Source organism: Triticum urartu, chromosome 5 (assembly GCF_003073215.2).
Source record: "Triticum urartu cultivar G1812 chromosome 5, Tu2.1, whole genome shotgun sequence".
In the NCBI taxonomy this organism is placed as follows: Eukaryota; Viridiplantae; Streptophyta; class Magnoliopsida; order Poales; family Poaceae; genus Triticum; species Triticum urartu.
In genome coordinates, this window is record NC_053026.1 from 477,845,877 (window position 1) to 477,857,175 (window position 11,299).

The 11,299-nt window shown below is 43.9% G+C and overlaps 1 protein-coding gene across 1 annotated transcript; it reads left to right on the top strand.

The window, feature by feature from the left end:
- The first annotated feature begins 2,070 nt into the window (after positions 1 to 2,070).
- On the top strand, positions 2,071 to 10,404 carry LOC125509964. The gene is made up of 14 exons (XM_048675038.1): positions 2,071 to 2,329; positions 3,026 to 3,151; positions 3,238 to 3,375; positions 3,462 to 3,592; positions 3,691 to 3,966; positions 4,127 to 4,278; positions 8,331 to 8,386; positions 8,612 to 8,671; positions 8,764 to 8,901; positions 8,979 to 9,103; positions 9,162 to 9,446; positions 9,567 to 9,700; positions 9,840 to 9,875; positions 9,977 to 10,404. The coding sequence occupies exons 2-14, from the start codon at positions 3,037 to 3,039 to the stop codon at positions 10,107 to 10,109; spliced, it is 1,779 nt and encodes a 592-aa protein (XP_048530995.1). The 5' UTR covers positions 2,071 to 2,329; positions 3,026 to 3,036; the 3' UTR covers positions 10,110 to 10,404.
- The last annotated feature ends 895 nt before the right edge of the window (positions 10,405 to 11,299 follow it).

Here is an 11,299-nt window from a genome sequence, read left to right on the forward strand (position 1 = left end):
TTTTTATTAGTGCCTCCATCGAGTCCCTTACGTCTTCATGCACCCCGGCTCATTAGCCGGGTCTGAGGGGCCATGAACTCCGGTGATGGAAGCCAGTTGGGCGCGATGATGGAGTTGTGGATCACGCGGACAAATCCCAACATGTCCCGAGGTCACCCGCCTCCTTTAGTGCCGCCAGTTCCGGCGGGAGCTGGGCCAAGTGGGTGTGCCTGCATGCGCGTGGCGGCCGCCAGCAGCACGCGCCGACTGGGCGAGCGGAGAAGCTGCGGGGGGTGCTTCACCACGGGCGGCCCTATGGTGGTACGCGCGGAGCACGTTGTAGAAAACGTTTCCTCTCCATAAACGCCGCGACGACGCTCTGCCATGTTCCAACAGCCGCCGGGGTGGGTGTGCAGTTCCTTGAGAGTGGCGTCGAGGCCAGGCGTCATGTAGCCGTCAGCAGTGACATGTCGCCCCGTTGCTAAGCACGATGACGATGGTGGTCTCCTCGGTCTCCGGCTGGCTATGGATGGACGACCATGAGGCGGCGGGTGCGGCACCGCCCCCGCGGTTGCTTGCCGGCGTCGTGGTTGGCCATCGATGATGGGAGAGAGAGGAGAAAGGGGAGTGGGCTTGGCGGCGGCAAAGAAGAGCGGCGGCAGAGGAGTGCAACGGGGAGAGATGCGCATCGGAGGAGGCTGGTGGAGTTGGCTTTTATAGCCGCCCGGCGGGGAGGGAGCCGTTGGGCGGCTTAACGCCACGATTAATGGCAAGGGCGACCTCTCCAGCCGGCGCAAGGCATCTTGCAGTATCCGAGCGGGCAACCGCAAGGTATTCCCTGCGGTCCTTTTTATTTCATGTATTAGATTTGTGTCAAGTCAAACTTTACAAAGTTTGATCACATTTCTATTAAAAAATATTAACATTTATAATACCAAATATATATACTATGAAACTGCATTTTATAATGAATCTACGCATATTGAATTGACATTGTGAATGTTGATACCTTTTTCTATGAGTTTGGTCAAAGTAGGAACAGTTTGACTTTAGACAAAATTTATATGAAGACTAAAAATGACAGGAGGAAGTATGTTGGGAATCCTATGCATGCAATTTTAAAATGGATTCTCACTGAATTCCATGACGGCTCACCGCGGGAGACCGGCAAATGGGCCCGACAACGACTGGCACCACGCGAGAACCGAATGAGAGGGCGCATGGACCGAGGGAGTACGGGTTGTTTCCTATGGCCCCTCCCAATGCTCCACCTTGTACAGGTGCTAAGCCTTCCACGTAGGCAAAAAATCTGATGTGGTAAGTTATTTAAGAGAAAAGAGATGGGTGCGGTGACCCCAGGAAGAACCAATCCTAAGCGCGTGAACCTAGGCAAAACATTTAAAAGAAGGAAGCCCACCAATATATGAAGAACTTTAGTTGGTAAATTATTAAATGAAGCAAGCTTAGCAACCATAAGCTAAGCATCTATGCATTGGGGAGTATAGTTGTTAAGCTATTTAATGTGCTTAGCACCTCATCTAAGCACCCATGCATTGACAGCAGCCTAAAAAAGGAGAGGATTTTTTGCAAAAACGTGGCGCCACATGACAACACCAGGACGCTCTTTAGCGTGGAGGAGACCATAAGGGTATCTACCATATAATGTTATGTATTCATATGTATTAAGGATTGTATTGTTTCTTATATGATCAAATCGTACTTTACAGAGATCGGATAATGGAGGTTGACTATCTTCACATTGTCGATCTTTGGATCTCGCGAGGCAATTTCAGATCGATTGTATTGCCTATCTTTAAAGAATTATTGAACATTGTGCCGTATTTTTTTTCCGGTTCGACATGTCGGTAAGAACTTGAATGTGCCGTTTCATTTTTGTGCTCAGCGTGCTACACTTGATGGGACGGACAGTTGGCTAACTGTTAGCCCAGATTTCCTTCGCACTAGCCTACGGACAGATTGTAACCGGCTCCTGTTATTCTGAATAAAGCCCAAAATTCGATGAAAAAAAAAGACTCGGAGGACCAGACGTGTAATTTTCGAGCCCGGGCGTAGATGCTGTTATATGTACTGAACCAATGGCGTCCTTCGTGTTGGAGGGGCCCCTTCTACCTTTCCTCTCTCGCCCGATCGATCCGTCCTCTCCCACGCCGCTCTCATGCCCTAACTCAGATTCATCCTATGCGGCTCTGAAATCCACCACCCCTTATCGGCCGTCAGCGCGGACGGCTTCTCCGCCGCTCACGCTCGTCGCCGGCATCGCCGCCCCGTCTAACTCATCGCGTGTCTGCTGTCTCCACCCCATCCGCAACCTTGGACACTGATTTCTCAGGTATGAGCTTTTCCTCACCCAGTGATTAGTTAATCCGAAACTTACCTCTACAAATTTGGGTGCACAATCGGCAATCATCTAGATCCGCCCTTACGAAGTGCAAAGTTCCAACTTTTTCACCCCATCGTCAAATTGGTAGGCGTTCTTTCTTTCTCTTTTTAAGTTCTTTTGTGTATAGGGCACATCTAGATGTGCCATAGTTATTGCACAGCTAAGTGACTTCATCAAGTATAAAAAAGAAAAGAAAACGGAAAAGAAAATACCGACACGAATCTCTCGGTATGATTAATGATATATGACTTAGATGTGCAGTACTTATGGCACATCTAGATGTGCTTTAGCAAAACTGTTCTTTTAATAATGAAATTGGTGAGCTTCGCTCCTAATTTGATAAGATATAGCAGTTAATTATTATGCGTTCTACTTGGTTGGGAACCTTTTTGCACCGGTATTGGGCACTCAGTATTTTATCCTTGCATCAGAAAACCTTTTTATTCTTCTATAAGGGGGATATTGAAAAATATACTGATTGAGTATATGGAGAAGTGCGAAAGTACAATCAGCCAGTTAGTGTTTTAATTTTGTGTGTAAAACCTCTTTTATTTCGTATATTACGGACCCTTTGATTTATGTTGTTCGACAACCCTGTGTAACCTGCTATGACTGAACATTTGGATTTTCTTCTCTCTGCTTTAGTGTTGGGAAATATGCTGCAAAGTAAGAGAGCTGGTGATGCTCTAACAGAAAATCTCGCAGAAAGCTCCGAAAAGAATAGGAGAATCTGCACTGGCGGAGCAGAGACACTTGATTTGTTGATTTCAGGTTTGTCGGCACTTCATTGTTTTTCATGTTTTATTACAGCTATACTGGAGCACTAACAGTTGTGTTCCATCATGTTTTTTAACTAGGTTACATACATTCAGATGTCAATTCGGAAGAGCCGATTGACAGCTTTAGTGACTCTGGCCGAAGTGTTTGGAGTGAGCTCAGTAAAGAAGTCACTTCAAAAATTTCTAGAAATGTTGTCTCCCTTGCTTTGTCAGATGGTGACTATCCTGTCATACTCTAGTATTCTTAGTTCTTAATTTAAAAAATGTTAGTTATAGATGACTAAAATTGCAACCTTGTGTAGGACATGCGGTGTTATTTGCATGCTCAGGCATAGCCTTGCGAAGCGGGCGGTATGTGACAAGCTTTCTGACCTCAGCAAGTTTGGTTAGAGCTTTCAATGATATTAACAGAGAAGGCCATAATACCTTGAACGTTGGTGCTGCTAATGATCCTTCACTTACTTTACTTGTTTGCTTAAGATAGTTGCCAGTTTGTCACATTTTGCATACTTTTTTGCTGTCCCGTTATAGATCGAAGTGCGTCGCAACGGTGAGGTTGCCAAAGGGTTGTTGAAAAGCTATGATTCGGATCAGGGGATTGTTATTGTCCAAGTACTGTTTGTCACTCTTGGTGTTCATCCAGTGGATCTCAGTCTTCAGGTGGAATTTCTTCCCTGTAGGAAGGTAGTAGCTGTCACACGTGCCGATTCTGACACATTAATGGCCACAAGTGGGATACTTGCTGTTGATTCAAGTGGATCTGAAGATGGCAAACAGCTTATGTTCTCCACTTGTGAAATCTCTGAGGTACAATTGAACTATGGCCTCTGTATTTTATCTGCAACTGTATGCACTGAACTATATATCAGAGCCATAAAACTGGTGTTTTCGCATGTACCTCCTTTTCCATATCATTATTACTTTCGTTCCGATGTAACCTTGTTGCCTATCACTTCATTTTTATTAGGCTTGGGAAGGTGGGCCGCTTTTTGATTATGATGGGAACTTTGTTGGCTTGAACCTTTCTTTGGTTGGGGAAAGAATTTATTTCATGCCAAGGAGTATAATTATCGAACGCTTGGAGGAACTTCTGCCAAAAAAGGAAGCTAAGACGTTCAGGTATATCTCGTGTATTTCCATTTATTCTGCTTACCTGTGTGTGTCCATCGCTAATTCCACTTCGTCCTCCGTGCATTTATTTTTCTTAGTAATACTTGAGCTTAATTCCAAGGTAAGCCATTGGTTTCGGAACAGTTTTCCAGTCTTTATTTTTGCAGAAGTCTGGATTGTTGGGTGCTGTTTCTTTTGTAGATTTATTTATGTATCACAATTGTAATTTCTTGGCTGCCTCTTCCAAGAATATCATATTACTTCAAAACTAAAGTACTCCCTCTGTTCCGAAATAATTGTCGCTGGGGGGTTATTTCCGACCAGGTGAAAACGAGCAAAAGTACAAAAATACCCCTGATTTAAAAACGAGTCGTCGTCTTCCTCCGCCAGGCTCCTCGTCGTCTTCCTCCGCCAGGCCGGCCACCTCCTCTAGCTGCTAGTCCGGCCACCTCCTCCTCCGCCCTCCACCCCCTCCTCCTCCTTCGCCAGTCTCTTCGCCGTCATCCTTGCCCAGTTTGGTCGCCGCCGCCCCAGCCTGGCCGCCGCCGCCGCTCCCAATTTGGTCCTCGCTGCACCAACCTGGTCCTCTTAACCGCGCTGCCCAGCCTGGTCCTCGCTGCTCTCCCGCCTGGTCCTTGCCAGGCTCCTCGCTGCTCCCAATTCTTATCAGTTTTCGCCAGGTGCACTGAAATTTACAGCAGATTGGGAGAATTCGTCGATACTTTCAGGTACAATAGTCTGTAAAATTGATCAGGAGACATTCAATCGGGAAGAATTTGTTAAGATCAACAATTATAGCAATCAGACAAGATCATCACCCTCACAATTGGCACCAGAAGAAATTACTGGAGTGTAATGATCAGTTGGGAAACCTGTAATGCTTGAGAAAATGTTGTTGTTGTTGTCCTCCTGCTGATGTTGTCCAATTGTCCAATTTAGAGATGAGGATCATTGTTACACACCATTTGTCCAAATGCAAACATGCCTAAAGTTTCTGCGAGTCAATGGGAACAAATTCAATACACCATTTGAGATCAATATTTGGATATTTAAAGAACTTTCTAAAAAAACCGTGTATCCTAATGAATGAAGCCAACAGTCTTGACAATAAATTAGAATGAAAATTGTGAAAAATGTGAATGACAGATTAGTCCTGTCATGATTACACCTAGGGAGTATCAGGTTTAATCTGATGATTTTTCCAAACTCCTCTTCCAAACTATACTTGATAGAACCATCTAGGGCAAGGTGGCAACATTTTGCCATGTGATTTTGTGACAAGAATGTCCACATGCTTCTAGTAATGGGGAAAAAGAGGTAACTCAATCCAATGGGAATATGGGATCACTTACTCTGTTGACATAGTGTGTGTTCCTTGTAAAACATAGTGTGTGTGTGTGTCGATGGTCTCACTCACAGGATGGATCCTTGCTTCTTTTCCCTGACACAAGCAAACCAAATGAAATGGGATCTTATTTATTTACAACCAAATCAAAACAAGGAAGCAAGGAAAGGTGAAGATGGACTGCACTTTAGTTTCAGTAACAATAAAGTTGTGAATTTGTTAACTTAACATGTCCAGGAGCAAAAAAATGGTCAATACACCATTTGAGATCAATACTTGGATATTCATGCCATTTGTTGAAAAAGGAGCAGAGTATGCATGCTTGACAAAAAGAGAGCCTTAAGTGAACATTCAGAAACAATGTGATTCAGAAATTTTTAAGTGAACATTCAGAAACAATGTGATTCAGAAACAAAAAGAGAGCCTTAAGTGAACATTCAGAAACAATGCTTGACAAAAATTTCTGTGGAGTAATTTTTTACTGAAATGTGATTCAGAAACAATGCAGAGTTGCCTCTGTTTAGATGCAAGTTAACTTACAGAAACGTACTCGAAGTACAATTTTCCTCTGTAGGCGGAGTATATGTTTAGTGGTTTAGACTTAATAACATGAGTAGCTCGGAGCTGAGACCTGAGAACTAGGCACTCAAATATTTGCACTTTATTCTAGTCTCCTGCATATTGCAAATCAAAGGGCACACACACACAGATGGCCCGCACCAAGGTGAGTTCAAGAGACGCACTGATTTGTCAGACGTCCCGACGACGTCGTCGATGTGGAAGTTGACGCTGCCTATGGTCCAAAGATGGCTCCAACTAAATTAGTCATCTATACAAATCTTTAGCAAGAACTACCCTACTGGGAACTAAACTACTCCTATATAGGAATAGGAATTCTATATTCCTAACAGAGCACTACTCATCCTATCACGGTAGCAATTCAAGATGAGTACTCTTGCTTTTTTGGCTGGCCTGAATAGCATAGCTCAACACAAGCAGATGCAACCACATGAGCAAGATGTTTAACAGTACAACCAATTAGCTTTATACTCCATCTGTGGAAGAAATTGCAAAAATAATTGACCTTATTCACTGTTGGTACTGTTTATATTGTGATTACACTGGTTGGCATCTGGGGCTGGGAGGCATCAGGAAAACTGTTAGATCATGGATTCAGAGAAATAGCACTGGTTTGCCCAAGCTCACAAGATTGTTCTGCCTCAGGATACAACATCTGCCCGTTCCTCTCGCTCTCCATTTTCACTGTCGGTATCCAACCAACCAAGCAACAGAGGACCTAATTGTTTCAGATCAAACAAATGGACCGGCGGGAGGAAAGACTACAGTACTAAGTACTCTGACGTTGGGCAGGGGAGGAAGCAGCTACTCCGGCGACGACGACGACGTGGGCACCGTGAGGACGAAGACGCCGCTCCAGATCCGCTGCTCCGCTGCTCCGGCGCTGCTCCAGATCCGCTGCTCGGGTGCCGCTCAAATCCACGCCTCCGCCGACCAGATCCAGCGCTTGTGCTCCACATCCACGCCTCCAGAGTAGAAGCTAGTCGTCGGCGCAAAAGATTTGGATTTTTGACATCCGGGGTGTGAGTGGAGGTGGGGTGGTGGAGATAAAGGGGGCGGTGGAAGGGAGAGGGAGAGGCGGGCGATGGGGAGAGGGTGAGGCCGGCGAGCAATGGGGAGAGGGGAGGCAGGCGAGAAGGGGAAGGCCGGCGAGCGGCGAGAAGCGTGGGAGAGAGGGCGGTTGGGAGAGACGGAGAGTACGAGTGAGTGAGTGCGGCTGCGCGAGTGAGCGAGCGAGTGCGAGCGACGCAGAGGGTAAAATTGGAAAGTGGGGATGTTTTTGCACTAGACGAAAGTTGAACTAGGAACCTCCGGCGACAATTATTTCGGAACGGAGGGAGTAGTACTTTTCTTTGCTGAAATTGCAATTGGATCCCGAGCTCAACGGAGCTTGGAATTTTGAAAATACAAAAACTAAATATTGAAGTTTCAAAAAATTCTGAAAAAAACTGGACATGAATCTAGGAATGTATACTACATCCCCTTAAATTTTCATGAAAGAAATATGTTGTGGTTCAAGCTACACAAAGACAAAAATTATGTCTTTCTAGCACATGCACTATTCACTATAAAAGTCTATGATTTTGTTTTCTTATACAGCTGACACCGAAACGTATTCGATCATGAAACTTTACATAAATGTAGTATACATTGCAATGTTCATATGTAATTTTTCAGATTTTTCTGGAATTTTATTTCAAAAATTTCAAAAGCAGGGTTCCATGGAGCTCGGGAGCAAGAAATCAACTCTCTTTTCTTTGTCCCTTTTGTAGATTTATATATGCTGTTTGTAGTTTCCTTGCATTTTTCATTGTTTATCCCTAGATAACACTTGCTTCTTTGCTGCCTCTAAGAATACTCATCTCATATTATTTCAATGTTGATGCTAGTAGATTTTTCTAATTTGAAGAGTTCTTTTTTCTGGTTTAGACTTAGAATGTTGGTAGTAGTAGGATTTATGATCATTTCCTGATCTTAGAAGGTTTGTATAGTGACATTGCCGTTCTCCTTACAACTTAGTCTTCTTCTCTTCTCCAGCAATTCTGTTCGCGTAGATGTTGTGCAGTGCTGTTTTGGTCCATTTTCCTTCCGTACTCCTGGGATGTATTTATTGCAAGTTTACTATGTCTTTGCACAGGAATGTAGAAATACAGAGAGAGGTGCAGCCCTGGCCCTATTGCACCTATCCAAGCGGTGAGCACACAGCCAGATGTATTGTGCTTTTGTGCATTCTCTCATCATCTCTAATAATATTGTTTCATAAGATCCTCACAAGTGGTGCAAACTTAGGCTTTTACGTGTGTGCTTTCATAATAACCATATGCTGTTTTAGATTTTTATAGTTGTACTCTCATGTCTCAATGCTATTCAGCTAACCTTATTACACTATCTTCATGTGTGTTCGATTTGGGGATATAGACAGATCTGGGGATCTAGACTCCTTGGGTTATCCAAAGCCATCATCGACTGTTGTCAGTGGTGAGTTAATGCTTGTAATCTGGTACTGCGTTATGCTTGTTTATAGCTTTCCTCTGCCGCTGACTACTATTGTGCCATCTATCATTGAACAGAGGGCTTGGTTTTGGTTAATACCTTCGAAGAGACTTTTGGTGACGTATATGATTCTGGTAAAGGTGTCTGGAGCCAACTCACAAATATGGGTTCTCATAGTTTACCTCGACGGGTTGTCTCACTCGCTTCATTCATCGGTAATATTACAGTAATGTGCCTTTTACTGTTCCACATTTGAACTAGGCTCTCAATAAAAAATGCGTCATATATGCAGGAGAAAGGAGGTTTTTCGTGTGCACAGGCTTATTTATTGACTGGAATGGATGCACCCCCATTCTGACTTCAGCGAGTTTGGTTAGGGATCCTAAAGATGGAAACAAGATTGCTGAAAAGTTGAAGGTTGGTTCTTGATGCTCTTCTTACATTTTCTGCTTAGGTCTCACAGTGCCATTTGCAGATTGAAGTTTTGCTTCCAAACAAAGAGCGCAAAGAAGGGAAATTGCAACATTATGATTTATACTATAATGTTGCTCTCATCGTTGTCGAGGATTACCGTTGTCTTCGTCCAGCTAGAATTCATGATGATTGGTGGAATCATTTTACATTGGAAGATCCCAATGTAGTAGCTGTGGGGTGCTGTTTCAAATCTGGCAGGTTAATGGCTACACATGGAAGACGAACCTGCTGGTCAGGCATGCTTGATTACAGAGATCTTAGGTACTCCAGTTGTAAGATTACAAAGGTTAGTACTGTTCATGGGGTTAATCTTGTTTGATGTATCCATGATGTAGTAGACCATATTACAAATGACATCTTCTCCATGCATACTGATACAGCTTTAATGTCACTTTTCATTTGCTAGGCTGGGATTGGTGGTCCTCTGCTTGACTTTAATGGGAGATTTATTGGCATGAACTTCTATGATAAGAAAATAGGAACCCCATTCATATTTAGGGACTGTATTATTCGAGTGCTGGCAAATTTTGTGGAAAAAAGGTATGCACACTTGACTTTCTGTTTGGCATATTGGAGTGCCTATCATGTTTCAGATCAGTGCAGGACGTGACATTTTGTGTTTTATCAAAACAAAAAAATAAAACTTCCAATTAAATCTAGCCTACTGTGTTTGACACAGGTCTTTTGATGAAGTTGGCAGCGATAGACCAATCAGGTGTGCATTATAAGTATTTACTTATCACTTTGATCTTTTGCATGAAAAACATCTACCGATAACGTGATTATGTGTGGAAAACGGTTGAATAATGGTAACAGGTGGCCTGTGCCCATACCGTGTTGGCGCCATCCGGACGATGAGCTCAAAGATTCGCTCCCACCTGGCCATGGGGAAAAATCTGGGATGTTCGGATTCTCATATGTGGATGGAGTTAGAGTCGACAACCATTAGATGTCCTGTGCTCTTGCTCTGCTCTGCGCTCTCCATGTGGTGGTGAACCTGTTTGTTTAAGCCGCCAGGAAGTTATCTCTTATCTAGCCATGTCCCAGTGTTTGGACCAGTATTTTGGTGTTACTTTTGTGAGAGTGAATGTAACTCATCCGGAGCTATGTGGTGTTCGCTAGTTTCTGTCGTAGCTGAACATTTTCTGCATCTTCGGGAAGCATTTGTATGTGCAAGCAAACGGAGTGACTGTAATTGTTCATTTGTATTGTGATTGTTGAAATTTCTACGTGTGTTCCGATTACATATTATTGTGCGACCATTGGCCAAATGTTTCTTTGTACATAGCTGCTTCATGTTCCGGAACTGGACGGTCGAAATATGACCTGAATCTTTTTAAGATGGAGGGTTTATGTTGCGTGGCTAGCTGTAGGGGTGGGTGTTTCGATTTGAACCTAAAATTTGCTTCATGTAATTTGTGTTCTGCCTTGTATAACAAGATGTTCACCTCTTGCCTCTCACGCTGGTGTTGGGTGTGTTTGGTTGTAGTTTGCTACAGTACCCTCATTGCATGTCCATCTTTAGCCAGCCTGATTCTTTGTATGCAGCAGATGCAACCTGTTTGGTTGCCTGCATCTCATGAAGGGGTATTTACTCCTTGCTGTTTGGTTGTTGTTTTTGTGCTTAGGGTGTGAGCAGATGCAAACTTCAGTTGTTTGGTTGCAAACAACGTTTGTGTTATGCTCACCTCATTCAAATGTGGTGGCCTTACCACCACATGATCAGCACAACAGTAAGCACAACTGACAGCAGATCAAAGAGGCAAGCACTGACAGCAAACAAAACAAGCAACCAAATGAGATCAAACAAAGCAAGCAACGGAAATGACAGCAAACTACTTAGATTAACAGCAAGGGCATCCTCCTTCCCTGCTCCACGCCAGGGTGCTGCTCCTGGCCAAAATATTAACAAGTTCACAGCACAAGTACCATGAGTTCTAGCCACATACCATAACAAGTTCAACACTAACACCTAAGTTAACTACATTGCATGCTCAATGACACCAACGCAACTGTGCTTGCTACAACGAACCCTGCACATGATTGAGGAGTCGTGGTTGTAGATTTGGACCTTCAGGCCGAGTCCTGAGATGCGTAGAACGAGGAGGTCGCTAGGGACGATCCGGTGGTGGCGGCAAA

Excerpts from the sequence above, each read along its gene's own strand:
- LOC125509964 (XM_048675038.1), top strand. The coding sequence starts at position 3,037 with ATGCTGCAAAGTAAGAGAGCTGGTGATGCTCTAACAGAAAATCTCGCA. Across the intron at positions 3,593-3,690 it reads AAGGCCATAATACCTTGAAC|ATCGAAGTGCGTCGCAACGG; the intron begins GTTGGTGCTGCT and ends GTCCCGTTATAG. Across the intron at positions 8,387-8,611 it reads CTATTGCACCTATCCAAGCG|ACAGATCTGGGGATCTAGAC; the intron begins GTGAGCACACAG and ends TTGGGGATATAG.